General features: G+C 38.7%; 1 protein-coding gene across 1 annotated transcript in view; it reads left to right on the top strand.

Moving 5' to 3' along the window:
* Window positions 1-451: 451 nt before the first annotated feature.
* LOC127572929 (transmembrane and coiled-coil domains protein 1-like) overlaps window positions 452-21,179 on the top strand; it is a 109,024-nt gene continuing 88,296 nt past the window's right edge. The window contains exon 1 of the mRNA XM_052020656.1: window positions 452-530. Within this exon, the coding sequence (XP_051876616.1) occupies window positions 452-530 (79 nt within the window). The remainder of the gene's footprint in view (window positions 531-21,179) is intronic.

Here is a 21,179-nt window from a genome sequence, read left to right on the forward strand (position 1 = left end):
GTTGTTAAGTAAATTACAGTGCAATTAACAGTAAAGAAAATGTAGGTGCAATGGCACTGAAAGAAAAGAATACTGTTCGGATTTGGGAAAGTTATGCTCCATAATTTATTTGAGTGTTTTGTGGAAGGAAATGCTTGCTAGTTAGCTGGCTTCACTATTTATATGTAAAAGGCAGATGGTGTGTTACAATATCATTGAAAATGGCAATGAATTTGAATGACTGTATATTAATACTGTTATGTACTGCGTTGCTATATTTGTTGGAATCTTTTATTAACGTAATTGTATATATATCTTTCACCTTCCAAGTAACTGGACTACTGCCATTGTTTACTAGTTAATAGATAACCTTGACACTTGTCAAGGCATACAATTCACATATATTCAATGGCTTTTTGTTGAACGATTTGCTCTTCTCTTCTTTATCTTGGGCTGTCCCTCAGGATTGAGCATGACTCGAATCCACTCCAGTGCTTTGGGTTCCCATGTGGCTGATGAGGCCAATGTGGAATCATCAGAATCTGTCACAGGTGAGGCAGGCGAGTGGGCAATGTGGGAGGTGATGCAGTCTTCCATCAGTTCTGCATGGTATCCACGTAATCCCGACTAAAATTGTCAGTGCTTTGCATGAAAATTCCCCTCCATTTCAAGTAACTTGTTATCATACGTAGTAAATGTATAATATTAAGAGTCCGTGGAAGGAACATACTTACATTTTGCATCACAGTAACCAGCTTTGATTTACTCATAGTCAAAATAATACAGGCAGTTGTGATTTTTTCAATAACTTGCAGATTGGAACCACTGTTCCCGCAAGGTAATTGATAATCTGTGACAGCCAATGAGGATGTTTAGAAAAGCTCTAAATGCTAAATATTCAGCTAGTTCTTCATTCATCTGTTCACATCCTTGCAGACTACCAAAGCCTGAAGTACGATAAACATTATGTAGGGTAAAGGTCAGAAACTTGAGTTGAATTCCATTGTGGTTGTACATTAGGTCAAAGAACCAACTTTTTATTTTTAAAATTATGTTTTTATTTCTTATCCTGGCCCAATCCCTTTGGGATCAGCTCCACTGGTGGTTCACATTTGCATTGATGAATGTCAATGTATTTCTTGGCAAAGTATTCAGTGAGACCTTTACTGCATTATTCAATTTACTGATGTTGACATTTATTTCAAATAATGACTAAATATTCATGATTTAATGTAGAATAATACATCTAATAGCCTGACATCTGAAAAATGATGTCTGTAAGAGAAAGCAAGATTTATGCATAACAAAAACTAATAAGATTCTCATTATATTGGAAATGTATGCAAATATTAAAAACAGAAATTATAATGATGGATGACGAAAGGGATTAAACTTACTTTTTGAATATTCAGTCCAGTTTAGAGCAAGTAGTAAAGCTGATTTGGATTAGACACCTTCACCTAAGCAGTCAATGTTGGAAACCTTTGATTAATACAATGAGGAATATATACCCAGCCACTTCAATCTGCATTTAGGCAACAATGTTGTGTATTTAAATGGAATAATCTGACAGCATTTTTGCCAGTTTTTGAGGTGACTTTGAGGACATTTAATGACATCAATGCCATGTAAAGATAATCTTGTGAAAGTGGGAGATGTAAGTGGAGAGGAAATGTGTCAGATGCTGATTAGTCAAGTCACAATGAGTTATTGGCTGTGACTAAGCAATTATAGGAAACCTTTAATTGTTAAGCTTTGTAACATCATGCTGCTTTATTCAAATAAAAGTAACAGAAACATTGATGATTCCAGATGAAAAAGGCGGCAGCTAAATAGTTAACGTATTGAACCGTTAACATCTAAGAAGGAAAGTGTTACATTTATTTTATGTCCATTTTAAAATGAAAGGATCACTTAAATCTTGAGGGCTAAAGTCCCAAGTATCTGCACGTGTAATCTTATTCAGAAGACTGTGCTATACATCCTGCAAAATTTATTCACTTGAAGTTTTGAAGAAGCAGATTTTTTTTTAATTTATTAATTTGTTCATCAGAACATGATGATGAGTAGTCTTTTTGAGCTGTTCTAGCCCACCTGGTGAAGATACTCCTATAAAGTTTTGGGTAGGGACTTTGACTCTGTGATAATAAAGACACAGTGTTTCCAAATAAGGATGAGGTGTGCTTTGGAAGTGGTGGTGTTCCATTGTACTTGTTATTTTAGAGTGTTGACCTCTTGACCTTGGGTCAAAGTGTTGGTGGTGGAGGGAGTGAAATATAAGCTGGTGGATGAGGAATGGAGCAGGTGGGATATCCTGGGGGCCAGATGAATCCAGGATGAAGCACTTGAACATAAAATATTGTAACTTTGCTTATATTAACTTATATGTTAACAATTTGAAAATCATTCTGATGGTCAGGAGCATTCAAGGGTACTGCCAATAACTATCTGATCAGCTGGGCTCATTAGAACGGATCATTGACCTGAAATGTTTCTCTCTCCACAGATGCTGCATGACCTGTTGAATATCTCTAAGATTTTCTGTTTTTATTTCAGAATTACTAGTATCTGTAATTTTTGATTTTTCAACAGCTCATTTTAATTTATTAATTTAATTTATCAAATCTGGCAGTAGTAATCCTTCAGTTTGGTAGTGTGACCCTGGTTAAAGAAGAATACAGAACCTTATCAATATTCCATGCTGGGAAGCTGCTTGTTGTCTCTTAGGCCCTTGTCAGTCTATATCTTGGCTCTCTGGAGTTTGTTATGAAGACAGAATGTGCACACGGGAATAAATGTTAACTAAAAGCTTTATATGTAGATTCCTCAGTGGGTTGATCTGGAAACAATAAAGCATTATAATGGTTTCCTCATATATCAGTTCAACAAAGAAAAATGTTGATGTAATGGCATATGGCTTTGAACAAAACAACAATGACCTGAGGAATTAGTTTGCACATTGCTGGCTGTCCAGAGTTGCACCAGTTGGAAACATCTAGGGGCGTGTGACTGTTGTGAACCGATATTCTAAATCGTATTTTGATTTGGCCATAATGCTTGCATATTATATCTAAATCATCAAAAAAAGAAGAGGAGAGAAGTTACAAAGCCATATTGTAAAGCTGAAGCCCTGCAAAGACAAAGCATGCAGTTAAGGCCACAATGTTTTCGTCCAAACTCCAAATCTTGCTTTCATCCAGCAGATTTCTGTGTTGGTATCAGTGCAACATATTTGTGTAGCATTAATGGGAAAAAATATTCTTCTCTGGATCCAGAAGACATCTCTCTTTCTGTTCGTTTTGTATTCTTGGATAACCAGCTTTTAACACAACAAACAAGATGTTCAGCCTGTGCATTTGTTAAGATTGCAGCTGAAATCTGAGACTTTAAGTATTAAGTAATTGTCCCATTTGGTGCCAAATTGTCTCATTTACAGCATCACAAAACCTGCCAAAGCACTACAGATAATAGCAAACTAAATGTAATTTCAAAAGCAAAGATGTACGCTTTGCAATTTTGAAAAAAATAGCCCCAAATTTTTGTATTGTATTTGAAGGTTTCATATTTGCTACATAGAAAAATACAGCAATATCTTGCTTCCATCATGAGGAACCTTCAGCTAAGACAGTAATGTTGTGGAAATGTGAACAAATGGTGCATTGCTCTTACTTGGCCACTGAGTACACTACTGTCCAGAAGGTAGATAGCTACAGATGAGCTGGGTCCTAACAGATTTTCCCCAGTCAGAGTTGCCTGCTGCCAGCAGGCTAACACAAGCAGTTGATTGCAGGTGACATTGTTAGCCTCAGCCTATGGGTCACTACATATACTTAAAGGGATTCTCTAATTCTGTAATGCTTAAAATTTTAACAAAAACATATACATGAAATTCACCAATGCAATAAATAGCCCTGCAACCTGTTGTACAATCAGAGCCCATGCACATATTGAGAATGAAATGATTTTTTTTTGCAATGTATAAACATGTGATTGTCAGCACTATTTTGATCTGGTGTTGTAACTTTTTTGCTGCATTGTGACATTTTTTTCCTCAATTTGCAGTAATCTGCTGTGTTGATTATGATTATGCATAATTAAAGAAACAAAGGCGACTTGCCACTTGAAGTAACTATGCAATACCCTGATGTAACCATTATTGGCAGTTTGAAGCACTCAAACCGTGCTAAGTAATTACACTACCTGGAGAGCTGCAACATTAAGAGTGCAAATGGATATCAAATAAGTGACTTTCTTTATCTTGTTATTATTGCAAGCATCAAGTACAAGTATTTGAATTTGTCCTTGACAAACAAAACAGAGCAGATGATGAAAGACATTGTTTTTCATTTGCTGGTTATTGGTAACTAAACTAAATTTATAGTTGGATATTTTTTGTCATTATTTCCAATAAGCTAACTAATTTTCATAAATTGTGGTTTATTTATGTAAGTATAGACTGAAGCCTGAAAAGCAGTACAACAAAATTTGGGCTGAAAAGTTGAAATCAAAATAGAGAAGTTTGTAAAAGAATCAACTGATCTGATCATGCAGTTGTTTAGGTTAGATTAATGTTATCTTCCCAGTTCTGAAGCAATTAGTCATTGTTTGTGATCTGGAGCTGAGTGTTGTTCATTTTCATTGTCGGAATTGGGTTTAGCTTCATTTCACAATTCAACTTTCTCCCTCACTTTATGGAGGTCAATTCGACACCCACATACCCTCACCCCTACCCCCATTCCAGCTACTACCATGGATCCTCACCTATATGTCTAATAGTTTTTTAACAACATTAAAAGCAAACCGTATCTCATTGACAACTTATAAGTAGACTGTTCAGAAAGACTAAAAACCTTGGATAACATTCACCTTTTGTACCCAGATACAATAAATCCAACTGTAGCACCCCTGAGGATTAAATTAAGAATCAGACTTGGAATCCTCTTCTTCTGTATGGCTGCATTGTTCATTGTGACCAACTATCACAGCTGGATTGAGTTCAACAAGTAGAGCTTGAGACAACAGACCAGAGTGACTATAGAAGTGCACATATACCTGTTCATAATCCTGAGGAAGCAATCATAATTCAATGCCAAGATTTGTAATGCTTTAATTGGCTTCAAGTTAACCAGCGTGAATAGTTGTGAATCTATCAGAAATAGATCTCTTGGGATGATATGCAAGCAACTCTCTGTGTTGGGTGGCTAGAGACACAAATTGGGCTGTTCCTCATGTTCCATGTGTAGGTAGAGCCAGAGGCAACATCTTCCCTGGCTTTCCTCTATACCTATTACCAGCTGATGATAGAAGAGCTTCAGGTTTCTTTTATATCTTGCTGGGCCTCGTTGTGTAAAATCTGTGCAGTAGTTCTATTACCAGAGAAATTTTGCAATTCTGATTTAATAATAACATTTGAGGCACCTGCAGATAAAAGGTAATTCCCTTATCATTAGACTTGAGCTCATTACTGAGAAAATGAAGGTTAATAATTTTGCAGAATTACAAATGGAGCAAGAACTTTGCATTTAATTCTTGTGAGACCAGTGAAAATTGAACTGTAAACTCTTTATCTTGTTCGTGCCATGAACAACTCGTTCTGATGTGATGCTGAAACTGCTTTAAAAGTACAGCTGTCCGGAGAACCCTGGAGAGCAGCCACCAAATAATCCTAACTGGAGGTCTGGGTTTCAAAATGTCCAACCGGTAGATTGTGGGAAGGAAACAGGGGACATGAAACAATTCCCTGCCTCCAGACCACAACAAGATTTGGTTCGCAGATAAGTATTTTTTCTTTGGGGAGGAGTGGTTCACAGAGGTAAGTCTTGTGTTTGGAGATGCAAAACACCACGTCCTGAGTGCACAACCTAAACTGGCAAGTCAGTGCAGTCGTGAAGAAGAACTGAACTCATGGTCGTGTCATCTTTAAGGTGAGATGTTAAACCCAGGTTTTGGTTGCTCTTTTGATTAGATGTTGAGGATAGAAGTACATCACTCAAGGAAGAGAAAGGAATCCTCTTCAACTTGTGTCAAACAGTTTTTCCTCCAATAAAACCGAGGGTGACACCAACATTTAATTAATTCCCATTAGCGGGAGCTTACTGTGTGTAAATTGGTTGCTATATTTTGTACATTGCAAAATTGACTACACTTCAAAAGGCACTTCTTTGGCTGTAAAGCCAGTGGGATATCTTGACATTCTGAAAGACGTTATATAAATGCGTGTCTTTGTTCCTTCCTATGGTCATCAAAGGTAAATGAAAAGCTCTTTTCTAGACCTCTCTCTAGCTGAAAGATGCCAGTTGAAGCTCCACATAAAATCCACAACACACATTCTATTAAGTCCTGAAATAAAATGGGACATTTATCAAAAGACGTTTATTTGCATTTACGTAAATAGCATAACGAATGCATACATACCTATGGAGCTCTGAAAGTATAGTGAACTGTCCCAGATTAATACATTTCACATTAAGGTTGAGACAAAGTACTATTGATGAGACTCACTCAACTATCTGCAAGAAGAGAATAAAAGGAAATCAAGGTAATTGATTCTCCTTGGGAGCCAACACTTTCACTAGATCTTACACTGAATCCTTCCAATAGGAGCAGAAATGAAACTGATAATCATTTACTTCAGTTCAGAACTAAACGAATGCCATGTGTTGCACTTGTAGTCCAAAAAAGTTTTAAATTTCTTAACCACTGCCAAATGATGAGCTGAAGCTGTGTGAGATTCATACATTCTCACAGCCTGCACGCACACTTCCAAGTATGCAGCTTGATAATATCAGCTTTATCATGCACACATGATCGAGCTCCTCACAAATGCAGAAGTCCATGACGGCATGAGTCTTTCCATTTCTTTTCAGGGGATTCTGGGATACAGCACAGATGGATCAGATGGCTTTTCAAAGCCACTCAGTGTCTCAATTCAATCGGTGAAAACTAATTAGTTAGCCTTGCATTTTAAGCGTTCATCAGAATTGTAGACGTAAAACTTATTGATTGATGAACAACGGACAACCAACGCTTGGACTTCATGCTTCAGAGTTTTTGTCCAACAAAACTTTTTATTTTAACTTTTAATTTTCTTCATTTGAATTGTTAGATTAATGGAAGTAATAATGTTTCTACTTGAACCTTACTGTGAAATTCCTATTTGACGAATAGGCCTTTCAAAATAGTTTTGTTTGGTCTGGCACCCACAAAAGAAAGAAATCTTGCTCCCTCAACTACTGTCAGACTATGTGATTTTAATACAGAAGGTGAAATGAAGTCATTGCTTTTACATGCTTTTGAAAAAGTCTCCATATTCAAGTAATTTATTGTGTGCATTGCGAAATGCTTCACTGCCACTTTGGTTCTTGCAGTTTTTATTCTCTTTCCATATCAGTTCAGCATGGTATGCACAGAACTGTTATGTAGCTCATTGTTAATAGCTTAATTAAGTAAATCAGCACTGGTCATCAGTCTTTTATTTCTGGGCATTGGATTAAAATTATTCAGAATTCATTATGTTGCAACGGGCAGCCAGCCAAGTAAAATACATTTACATATCTAATGATACACGTCTCACTGTGAGTGATTCTTTGTGTTCCATGATGAAAATTGCAGATGTAAACCATAAATGTGTTTTGGTCTTTTAAATCAATCATTTGAGGTCTGTTGTGATTGGCTAATTATTGCAACATGCAGCATATAATGACACTAAGAAAATAAAATATATATATAAATTACATATGACTGCTTGAATATGATGTGCTGTGCCTTGAGAGTAAATTTGACTCCTACTAACCCTGAAGCACACGGCTAAATTGAAAATAAGAGAGAGCAGATCATGTTCCTGTGGTGCCAAAGGAGAGCCCTGTGTAATATTCAAGGAGCCTGTAAATATTCAAGGAGCCTGCCCCTTTGAAACAAGGAACAAGAAATGGGATCCTTTATTGGGCAGGATTCGCAATTTCAGACAAAATTGGACGCAATATGAGCCAAGCATGCTCGGAAGAGGAAGTGGCTTTGGAAAGGGAAGTGAAAATTTAATTTTTTGAGGCCAAGAGGAGGAAACACACTTACACAGGCTCCACAGAACAAACAGAAGCACTGCCACCCCTGGATCCCTCACTTCCATGAATGATATCCCCATGTCTCTAAGCAGCCCAACTTCCATGCCAGGTGTGTCTGCAGCCAGTCCATCTATGGCTTCAAGTTGGCATGAATGGGCACCCATTTTCTCATGATGTCAGAAGCTGATTGCCAGCCTCACCTACTGCTGTAACAATAACCTGGAAGCCAACTACTGTCGTACCACTGAATGTCATCGAAGAATTCTGATTGGCTAATGCATAACTTTTAAAGGCAAGAATGCTCCAATGAACCAAATAACCCAGGTTGCAGAGTTTCATGAGGGGATTTGGAGTCATCTCCTGAGTTACTCAGATGTATGTCCATTTTATCAGATATGTTGATGCTGAGTCTGGTTCATCGGGAAGTCAGGTGGAGTTGATGAGAGTGATGGATTTTGTTGTGGGGCTGACAATAATGACTCTGGACTTCCCAACATTTAATTGGAAGAAATTGCAGCTCAACCAGCACTAGATACCAGACAAGCTATTTGACAACTCACTGAGCTGGGGCGGGGTGGGACAGGACTCAAGTGAGATGCTGGTGTAGTAGAAATGGATATCTTCAATGTACTTGTGAAACCTGAACGCACTGGTGAGAGACACCATATAGGTGAGACATAGGAAAGGGCTTGCTAGACATAGCATTCCATTGCTAGACATGAGATGTGGTTGTAGCAGAGAGGTAAGTAAGTGAGTGGGTAAGATTGGGTCAGGCAAACTCATTGTCAGTCGGCTAAGGAATGGTGAAGAAGCATTGAAGAAGAGTAGTATTGTCAAGCATGCCAAAGGCTGTAACCCTTTGACAAGGATGGATAGTTGGCAATGTCATTTGTAACTTTGATTAGGGTTGTTTCAATTGAAATCTGATTGAAAATGTTGAAATACGAGGTTCTGTAAAATCACAAATCACTAACTGTGAGATCAGACTCAATTCTCCTTCTGGAATCTGTTTCATAGCAAGGGACAGTGGAATCACATACATCTATCATCTATATTCCTACATTTGTGCAGTTGCAAGTCTTTTAATTAAGCATTGGGTTGTGCTTTTATTTAATTCAGTTTTTTATCTCATGCATCCTGAACCATCCCACAGTACCTTGTGTCACTAATGTGGAAAATCTGGCCTGGGCTCTAGCAGTTTGTGTGGGATAATGCGTTACTCAATCCTAAAGTGGAAGTTCTTGTTTAATTAAATATTGAGAATACTATAACGCTGTGATTAGGAACCAAAGTGAATGTACTGTTTAAATGTAGAATTGCAACAGCTGCGTTATGAGCAATTTTGTTGCTAATCAGTTTAAGTAAAACTATCTTTCTAAGTGTGACTGCCTTCTGAAAACCACTTGGTAGTGCAGTTAAATAAAGAAAATGTAAACAAGCAGTGAAGAAAGGTTAAAGAAGTCAAGGGATAGGTTAATGAAATCCTTCCTCTGCAGACAAGCAAAAATCCTTTGTTGGAAGGATCAATACAAAGTGTCAGGCTTGGTGGGGTTGTGAGAGCTACAGAGAGAAAGGCTGATTTTTTTTTAATAATAGGGTGCATTAATGCAGCTTCTAGAATAAAAACAATATAATTTTCCTGTTTAAAATGGTTTGTTTTTATCGATTTTTACACTTGTTTGATCGGTTGCTGTAGTCTCCTCTCACATCTCAAAGATGTGCTGGAAGGGAGGTTAACTGACCACTCCAAATTGTCCTGAGTGTGTAGATGGGTAGTAGAAACTGTGGGGAGTTGATGGGGATTTGGGCAAAATAAAGTGAATTAGGGTAGGATTCATGTAAAAATGGCTTTTTGATGTTCGGCACAGACACAATGGGCCAAAGGGCCTGTTTCCATGCTGTATCTTTCTATGACTCCATAAGTCTAAGAACAGGACCTCAGTGGAGTGAAATCCATCTACTTTTTCCTGAAAATTGCATTGTATTTCTATTTATATCACAGGATCCCTATCTGTATGGGCTAATGAGATGCCTGCTGTTTACATGGGCACCAGAGCCATCCATTAACTAGGTCCCACCTAGATTCTTAGAAGCCTAGACAATGGCAGGAACTGGGTAGTAATTTCTGTGTTTTGATTTTTCTTGTACTGCCACTCCACTCAACCTGAAATCAGTAATAAAAATCCACCTCATTATTTTATGATATGGAACAGCTTATCAGAATTTCTGGGTCTCAAAGTAACACTGTCATGTGCTTGTGGGAGTTCATGAATTTTGAGTTCAAGACTCTGTTCTCTGCTAAGGTGACAGTATGGATCTTACAGTCAACACCATCAATTACTCTGAAAGCATTATGGGAGCATCCATTCAACAGAAGTGCAGCAATATACCAGCGCAGCATTGAACTCATATATCAAAACCCAGTGAAAACCGTACACCAGGCTTCACAATATCTCAATCAAGAATTACTGAAAGATAACCTTGGTCAAGCAATTCTCAGCTTATAGTTTTGAAATCAGGTTGCAGACAAATGACTTCTATCAAAAAATAAAAATTAGGTGGATTATTTTATAAATGTTGGAGAATGACTCAAAATTCTGAGCATATCATGTCATCTACTGTTGCAATAATACTGCACCGTGGTGTTATCAGTCTGTTTCCCTTCATTGGACAGTTGTAGATTGGATTATTTACATTTATTAAGTAATATTTGCAGGTTGACTAGAAACACAGAGCAAAAGATCATGTTCCCATATCTTTAGATTCATGGGATGCTAAATTGAGTAGTCTGCAAAACCAGGCATGGGATTGACAACTTTCCAATGTAATTCAGCATTCTCATTTACATGATTGCTGCGTGCAGCCAGTGTGAACTATGCTGTTCATTGGTGGCTGGCTCAGAAAGAGGTCAATACTGCAAAAAGCTAACACCACTAAAAGCTCGGCTGCACTGCTCAAAGTCCTCAAAGCCAATCTGAATCACTTAAGTGGCAGGTGCATTATGACTGCAGAAGTGCAATGTCCCCACTGAAACTGAACTGGAAAACACTAAAGAATAGCACTCATTAGAATTGTGTGCACTCCATGGTTTTCAGAGGAGGACTTTGTGGAGAAGGTACAAAAGATAGGACATGCCTGTATTTGAAAGGACAAGGTGATCCTCCAGGCATATACCGTGAAGGCAGTGAAGGAAATAATTGTGGCAAGAGTCAAGCTCTGAGGACCTGGCTGGAATCCCAAAAACATTTCAATTCCCTTGAATGTCTGGTCAGGGTCAGTGAATTCACCTTCATATGCACCAGCTGATCCACTGGTCTCTGCCACTCCTTAATGTACCAACCCTCATTACTCACCTGAGAGCATTCACTATCTGTCAGCATTTTGACTGAGCATTAGAGTCATAGAGTTGTACAGCATAGAAACAGGCCCTTCAGCCCATCGTGCCTATGCCAACCATCGTGCCTATCTATACTAATCCCATTCGCCTGTATTAATTCCATATCTCTCCATGCCCTGCTCATTTAAGTACCTGTCCAGATGCCTTTTATTGTTACTATTCCTGCCTCCACCACCTCATTCCAGATGCCAACTAATCTCTGTGTGAAAAATTTACCCCTCAGATTCCTCTTTAAACCTTCTCGTTCTCATATTAATTAAACCTCTGCCATCTGGTTTTAGGCATTACCATGTTAAACAGACTATCTACCCTATCTATTGCCTCCCATAACTTTATATACCCCTAGCATGTCACTTCTCAGCCTCCTTCGCTCCAGGGAAAACAGGCTTAGCCTATCCGATCTGTCCTGATAACTCAAACCTTATCTCCTTGCTTATCATTCACATGATCCACCATAAATTCACACACTGCTTTTGCTGCAGGTTTCACACGTAGACCTCAAAGCTTCAATGCATTGACATCTAGTCCACTATGACAGGCGAATTACCATAATTCATTGTGTGACACAATTATACTTGCCAACCTCTTGCAAGACCAGCTGGGTCATAATCACTGACATTATTGCATGACTCTTTAAAGGTTATAAGGATATCTAAAAAGAAAATTTTATACATCTTCTGGACCTCTCGTAGTCCGAAATCCTGCTCCTGACTGGCCTTGTGTCCTGCCAACAGCCTCTTTCCCTCTACCCCATCCCCATCCCAACTACCCCATCCCAACTACCCCATCCCAACTACCCCATCCCAACTACCCCATCCCAACTACCCCAATGCCATCGTATTGCCTCAGGCTTCGAGCTGAAATTGCAGGTTAAATTCTGATACGTCACTGGATCTTAAAACAGGACAATCAGGATTATTTTAACTGCCTCCCCACACATACCCAGTTTCAGTTTGGTGGTGTCTGAAAAAATTAAGGCCATAAAAGCACAAGCAGGGAAAGGCCATATTGCTTAACAAATCTGCTCAGCCATTCAGTAAAATCACAGGTTGATCTTTGACCTCAAGCCCTTTTTCCCACCTGATTCCCGTTCCCCTTCATTTCCAAAAATCTATCAGTAGCATTTAATACATCAAATAAGTGAATATGAATGGACCTCTAGGGAAGAGGCTTACAAAATCTTAAAACCTGAGGAAAGAAATTTCTCTCACCCCAGTCCTGAATGTTTAACTCCCTTTCCTAACATTATAAATCTTTGTTCTAAACTCTCAGGTCAACTGAATCAGGTGCTCAGGATTTGCTCTGCCAAACCCTCCTACAATCTTATATCCTTTGATGATATCACCTCTCATTCTTCCGGGCTCTTCAACGCTTCTTCAGGTAAATGCTATCAGTCCAGAAATAGTCCTCTATGTGTGGAGCCACAGGAGATGCATAAGGTCTTTAATGAATATTTCTCATCTGTATATACCATGGAGGTCATGGATGCAAGGGAATTCGGGGAATAGACAAGTGATGTCGTGGAACATATCCACATTACAAAAGAGGAGGTGCTGGTGGTCTTAAAGTGCATAAAGGTGGATAAATCCCTGTGGCCTGACCAAGTTCATCCTAGGACATTGTGGGAAGGTAGGGATTAAATTATTGGTGCCCTGGCAGTGATACTTGTATCATCGTTAGCCACGGTTGAGGTACCAGAAGACTGGAGGGTGGCTAATGTTGTGCCTTTATTTAAGAAGGGCTGCAAGGACAAGCCAGGGAACTACAGGCCGGTGAGCCTGACATCAGTTGTGGGAAAGTTACTGGAGGGGATTCTGAGAGACAGTGACTACCTGCACTTGGAAAGGCAAGGACAAATTAGGGGTAGTCAGCAGGTTTTGTGCATGGGAAATCGAGTCTCACGAACTTGATTGAGTTTTTTGAAGAGGGGACTAAGATGATTGGTGAGAGAAGGGTGGTAGACAATGTTAACATGGACTTTTGCAAGATCTTTAACATCTTTAACAAGGTCTCGAATGGTAGACTGGTCCAGAAGGTTAGGTCACATAGGATCCAGGGTGAGCTAGCCAACTGGTGCAAAACTGGATTGGTGGAAGGAGACATAGGGTGGTCATACAGAGTTGTTTCTCAGACTGGAGGCCTGAGACCAGTGGTGTGCCACAGGGATCTGTGCTGGGTCTGCTGTTGTCTGTCAGCTGTATTAATGAATGCAGTTGGCATAGTTAGTAAGTTTGCGGATGACATCAAAATTAATGGTATAGTGGACAGTGAAGAAGGTTATCTTAGATTACAACAGGATCTAGATCAGCTGGGAAAGTGGGCCAAGGAATAGCAGATGGAAATTAACTTGGACAAGTGTGAAGTGTTGCATTTTGGCAACATAAACCAGGGCAGGACTTACACATTAAATGGCAGGGCCCTGGAGAGAGTCATAGAACAGAGTGACATAGGAGTACAAGTATTTAGCTCACTGACATAGCGACGCAGGTAGACAAGGTGGTGAAGAAGGTGTTTGGCATGCTTGTCTTCATCAGTCAGGACATTGAGTATAAAACCATCATGTTACAACTGTACAAGACATTGGTGAGACCACATTTGGAGTGTTGTGTTCAGTTCTGTTTGCTTACCTCTGGGACGGATGTCATTAAGCTGGAAAGGGTGCAGGAAAGATTCACAGGGGTGTTACCGGGACTGGAGGGTTTGTGTTATAAGGAGTGACTGGATAGGCTGGAACATTTGGACAGGTACATGAATAGGAAAGGTTTCAAGGGATATGGGCCTAGCGCAGGCAAATAGGACTAGCTCAGGTAGGCAACTTGGTCAGCATGGATGAGTTGCACCAAAGAGCCTGGCGCATACTGCATATCTTTATGACTCTATGACTCTAAATCAATCCAGTTGGACCCTAAAGCACATTTTGAGGTCAGGAGTAACCATACTTGGTGCAGAAACAAATCAACACTCCTGATGTCTCACCAAAACACTGTGTAATGCTAGCAAGGCATTATTACTCTTGTATTCCAAAGCCCTTACAAAAAGACCCAAAAAACTATGTGCAAGAATGCTGACATACTATTACTATGGACCCTTCTTCAGAACAGCTGTATTACAACAACTCCCTTACCCCACACTCATTCACAAATCTAAGAAAAATGCAATATGAAATATTTTACATTTTAGATTGATTACGTAACCCCCTGCTATCCTGCATGTGGGAATTAGAGTCCTCATTACTGCTATCTCCAGGCAGCAGTGTCCCAAACACTCCAATTTGTTGCAATCAAGTCAGCTCCTGGGACACTAATATATCTTCTACCTTCCAATGATTTAAGTTAATCATTTAGTCACAGAAACTGTTTTGAAACAGAAGGTTGCCATTCAGCCCATTATGTCCGTGCTGGTCATAAAGGAGATACTTAGCCTTCTCCTATCTTCTATCACTTGATTTGTAGGTCACAGCTCTTCAAAGTGCTGTTTAAATGTGATGAGGTTTCTGATTCCAATGCTCTATCAGGCAGTGAATTCCTGACCCCCAGCACCATTTGGGTTAAAATATAATTCACCCATCTCCCCCCTAATCCTTTTACCAATTGTTTCAAGTCAAGGTCACCTGGTTTTTGACCTTTCTAGATAGTGGAGCAGGCTCAAGATTCCAAGAGTCCCACTACTGCTGCTCATTCATGTGTTCTTATAGGAGAACCAGGGAACATGGAATGAAGGCAATTGGCAAAAGAATGAAAAATGACATGAATAGAAACATGTTTATGCAACAAGAGGTGAGGGTGTGGAATGTACTGCCAGGATAGTAGTAGATGCAGTTCAATTATAACTATCTCAAAAGAACTGAATAAGCATCTGTAGAGAAAAAGACTGGAGAGAGGGCAGGACACTAGGACTAGCCGGATTGCTCTTCCATAGAACCTATACAGATTCAACAGGTCTAATGGCCTTCTGTGTTGCTGTAACGATGCTAAAATGGTGTGATTTAACACTAGTTAACTTACTGCTGTTTGATCAGTCTAAAAGATGAAAAGGCATTTTAAAAAAAACCAAACCAGCTTGACACTCTTTCATTTCATGTGTTATGCTGGTTGACCTCAGAAGAACATATTAAAATGACACAGGGTGGAACAATATTAAATCTACCATTTAAAATGATCGTGACCAACCTTCTAATTCAGTATAAATTCCCTTAACACTTCCAGTATTGAGGCAATTATCAAGTTCTATCCTGAATGTACTCAATGACTGAGCAACATTGCTCTTTGAACTGAAGAAATTTCTTTTTATCCCAGTACAACATGACCAACCATATATCCTTAGTTTCCCATGCAGGAAGAACCTTTATATATTTCATATATTCTGCTAAATTCTAAATTCTAGTCTACTCAATCTCTCTTCTTATCTCACCAGTTAATCTTGTGAATCTTCATTCCAGTCTCATCAAAGCAAATGCAGCTTTCCTTGGAAAAAAATCAAAGCTGTACACTGTACTCCAACTAAGTCCTACCAACCCCTACACAAGTGCAGTGAGATACCTTCATTCTTAAGTCTTCTATTTGTATCTAACTCACATTGGGACCCATTTACCCAAAAGGCTTTCTGTCCTAAATTGGGTCCTAATTAAGCAACAGATTGTTTTGTTTTAATGTTCTTCCTTTGGTTCAAATTCCTCCATGGCTTCATCATCCCTATATTTGAAATATCCTCATTATAAATCCTCAAGATCCCTGCATTCCTTCAATTCTGCCTCCTGACCATCTATAAATGTAATCACTCCTCAACTGATGGCCATACCATTGGCTGCAAAGGCCTAAAGTCTGGATATCCCTCCAGAGACCTCTCCACCTCCACAGCCTCCTTCCCTCCATTAAGACAAATCTTAAAACCTATCTCATTGACAAAACCTTATGTGGGCCAGTTAAATTTTGCTTGATCATGCTCCTGAGAAGTGCCTTATGACGCCATGATAAATTAAAGTGCTATATAAACACATGGTTATGGTTGTATTCCAATCCATGACGCCATGATAAATTAAAGTGCTATATAAACACATGGTTATGGTTGTATTCCAATCCATGACGCCATGATAAATTAAAGTGCTATATAAACACATGGTTATGGTTGTATTCCAATCCATGACGCCATGATAAATTAAAGTGCTATATAAACACATGGTTATGGTTGTATTCCAATCCATGACGCCATGATAAATTAAAGTGCTATATAAACACATGATTATGGTTGTATTCCAATCCATTTGAAATAATGGCTCACATACCATTTGCTTTTCTTGTTTACTGCACGTGCGTATTTGCTTTCTGCAATTTGTGTACAATGTCACCTAGTTCACTTTGCATATTAATGTTTCCAGTCTCACACTTGTCAAAATATTTCTGCATTTGTGCCACCATAGTGGATAGATTCACAATTTTTCACATGATATTCCAACTGCAATCTTCTTGTTCACTCATTTAACCTTGCAGCCTTTTTGCATCTTCCACATGATCCCATCCATCTTTGCTTTGTTAATAAGCTTGGATATGTGACACTCAGGTTCTCTTGAAATAGATTGTAAAGAGCTAAGGGCAGTTCTCCACTATTACAACCTACCTACCTGAAAATGATCCTGTTATTTTTGTTTCTTTTTCTGCCTGTTAACCACTCCTCAATCCATGCTATATATATTACCCCAATCCTGTGATCCTTTATTTTGACTAATAGTTATGCATATAGCCATTTATTAAATGCTTTTTGAAAATCCAGATGCACTCTAACCTCTGGTTTCCCATTATCTACACTGCCGGTTGCAATCTCAAAAAATTCTTGGATATTTATCAAACATGATTTCCTATTCCCCAAACTGTCCTAACTCTGTCCAATCACCATTTTCTTCGTCCCCTGTTCCAGTTCCTTATGAATAGATTCTACCATTTTCTTTACTACTCATTTATTCTCTGCCCAGAGCTATGCCTATAGTTAGGATGCCTCTAAATCACACTCACTGATACTATTTGCCCCTTGTTTCCCACACCCCCTCTCCCACAGCCAAACCAATTCCATATCTTGATTCCAAGTTAATATTTTTACTCTGTGCAACTTTTATCTCACACTGTACTGGGAAGGTCACCCATTTCCCACCCGCCCCCCCCCATCAAGCCCTTAACCTTCTTTCAATATTATTTATATCTTCTAAAAGGCAAGCTGCATGAAATATATACCTCGCAACATGGGTCTCTCTGCTTATATCAGCTTACTTTTTTCCAAGTTACTAATTCACCTTTTTTTTTTGCAGGTGCTTTTTGCATAGTGCCTTTAGTTTTAGCTGTTATTCTATTTGTCCCTTAAGTCCACTTAGTCATTAATGTTCTGTTACCTTTATTAGCACACTGTTTATTTTTATCCAAAGTAATTCTAAGCTCTACAGTTTAACCTCTTCTTTTCTTGATTTGAGTTTATCTATGTCCTGAACCTTTCTAAACATCCCACACCAGTAAAGCGCTCTCAATCAGACTATTTATTTGCTAAAGCAGGACACTGGTCACAGTCTGGTTAACAGGAGGCCCATCCCAGTGGACCAGCCCCCTCTTTTCCCAGAGCTGGTGCCAGTGCCACATAAATCTAAGCACCTGCCTCCCACAATATTCTCACACTATTCCCAGCACCATGCACTTAACATAATCTGTCTGTCCCTATGCCAATTTATTTGTTTCATTTTATTCTGCTGGTGGGAGTTACCTTTGTTTTATTCACGCTGATATTTCATCATGAAGTCCTAATCAGATTATGCGTAGGAAAGAAAAACTGCTCAGAAGCTAAATAGCCTGTCAGTGTGTTTTATTATATGTTGCTAGAATACCTCTTGTAGTTTTAATTGCGGAAGCTCATGGAATCAAATGTGTTTATTACATAACCAACTGTCAAAACATTGTTTCATAACGTAGAATCGTCCATGTAATTTCTCTGGTCTATACACCTACCCAGTTGGTACCTTGTTTCCTTATTTAATTGTGTTTTGGTGATGATTTATTCTAAGCTGCAAATGGGAAGTGGAATTCTTGCCTTGTCAGAAAGTGGGCATCACTGGTCATTCATTGTCCATCCCTAATTTTATTCACATTGATAAAGTGCTGGTGATCTTTCTCATGAATTGCAGACAGGAAGATTGATACAACAGAGTGACTTGCTTAGAGGGTCCTTATGAGTCATTGGAGAGGAACTGGAGTCACACATAGACAAGGCCTGGATGGGCCAGCTGGTTTCCTTCACTAACGTGAGGAAAGAACTCACTTTTTTAACAACCCAACATCTTTGCTTTCACTTTATGTTCGTAAGTGTTCAAAACTGTGAGATATTCCCTGGAATAGAAGTCCAGGCCTTAGGATCATTAATTTAATAGCATTGCAAGTACACTACACTGCTCTACCCTTAATTGTTCCATTGTGCTGAATTTTGTTGTGTACTTCGACTGATTTAAAAGGGGGGCCAATCAGTCATACAGTCAATGATTTGTCAAGATAAAAATAAATAGCCCAGACATAAAAATTAAGGTCAAATAAGGAATAGCATTTAATCAAGCACTTTATTATTCTGCACACTAAAAGCATGCTATAATGTAGGTCTCTTTTTATACCAGTAAAATATTTTTTTGGCATTGCTTACTGGAGGCAAAGCCAAATGTAGTCTTCTGGTGCGGTGGGATTACATCCCAATGGATAACAACCATGCATGTAGCTCCATTTTCAAATCATTGTTCTGGCTATATTTTATAATTTTATGTTTATGGCTAAATAACAAAACATAAAGTCATTTCAGAGGTAAAACTAGGAAGATGAAATAGAATTTCTACTTTTGAGACAAAGGAGTAAGGAGATAAACATTGTAGGAACCATGGCATCACAACTGGCAGGTCTGGGTAACTGCAGTGCGATAAGTTTACACAGGCAGAAATAAAAGCAGAAATTGCTGGAAATGTGCAATAAATTAGTCAACATGAGTGGAGAGAGAATCTGAGTTAACATTTTGGTTTGATAAGCTTCCTGCCCCATTATAACTATTTTCCTCAGCAGGGTTGACTTTTTTCCCCTGAATATATTATTCATTCTGCGCTGTAACTTCTTTTTGAATTGTCTTCCTTAATTGACAGAATGCAGCAGAAAGCTTTGTTCTGCAGGTTATTCCTATCAACATCAGCAGGATAAATTTCTGAAGCGTAGTTCTACAACATTTGATGTGGATGAGGGTGCACTTTATGATAATGTAATTGTAAATCTCAAATTGCAGCATAATTGCTTCTACAAATTAGAAAAGAAAATGTATAGAGCTGCTGGGAGTGTATCTGCTGCCTGTAGGCAGAACTCTCTGATTTTCAATTCCAGCCACTCAGAAAGGATAAAATGTTTTCCCTTAGAATTCCATGGATTCTGCTACTTAAAAAACAAAATACAGGATAGCTGTTTTAACAAAACATGGCACCAGTAATGGTTTTCATATGAGATGAAAGAAACATTATACTGATAATGGTTTTCATATGAATACGAAGCGTTTCCCAGTAATGTTATTTTTTTTCTACGTGTGCTTTTTTCTTTTAAACCCATGTATCCTGACCTAGCAGACCACTAATCCTGTACTTGAGTGCACAGTGGTCAGATTACAACTATTTGGACCCTTGCATAGACTTTGCCTGAAGCCTTTAATTGAAAGTCAAAGCTGAATGTGCTTTCTTCAAAGATGTATCCAGCTCGCAGCTGAACATACCACACCACAGCCATCTCATGTACTGTAGAAACAGGTGAAGGCTTTGAGGTCACCTCTGAGTTACAACATGTGCCTCATAAATTGATACAAAAACCCTTTCGACTACTCCTTCAGTGTCCAGATGAGCCATGTCCTGGAGCACTCAGAACAGCCATCACTCTGAGCGTCCTGGTGTGGAATTGATTTCAAAATAACAGACAAGGACAGGATTGCGAGGCTTGATTGTCTTCCATCAGTGTAAGAGATCAAAAACAGTGTAATTCAACAAATTTCCCTCAATTTGGGTGGGAGAATCTGCCAATGTGATTCATGTCACGTAACGCAGAGGTATAATGGGTATCCATTCTTCTGCTTTGTGGTCTGTGACTGGAGCGGCTGAATCAGGATGCTATGATGCATGGCTCAATTTTACCGACAGATTTTCCCCTTCTAGTCTTCTTTGCTCTGTGCAAAAACTATATGACAGATGCTTCCAGTGAGCAGATTGGCCGAACTTAAATCACTTTTAAATCACACCATTTTTTTGTCTTTCATTAACTGAATACATGACTATTATAGATAGTACCATCTACTGACGATAAAGGTTAGTATCGTATTGACCTCCTTGCCACTGTATTCACAGTCTCTTAATGAAGTGCTATTATAATTAATTATGTATCAGTAGTAGGTTCATGTATTTTCCACAAACAATGCCTGGTATTTCCTTTGCATTTTCTCATTTTATTTCTTTGAATCATATCCAGACAGAAATCTCCACTATTTGCACTTAAGGTTCACAAATCATTCTTTACTACCACCTGTTAGTTCACAGCTTCCCACATCATTTAAATACAAAGCAACTGGGGAGAGACCCTCCATAAATCTTTGTAACTGTAAGCTCTAAATCAGAAGAAAACCCTTAGTCAAGAGCTAGAATAAGGATATAAGCAGCTGCAAGTGAATTATGCGTCTTGCAATTGTTTTTTTTTCTGTTTGTCTAAACTTGC

This window comes from Pristis pectinata, chromosome 7 (genome assembly GCF_009764475.1).
Source record: "Pristis pectinata isolate sPriPec2 chromosome 7, sPriPec2.1.pri, whole genome shotgun sequence".
NCBI lineage: Eukaryota > Metazoa > Chordata > Chondrichthyes > Rhinopristiformes > Pristidae > Pristis > Pristis pectinata.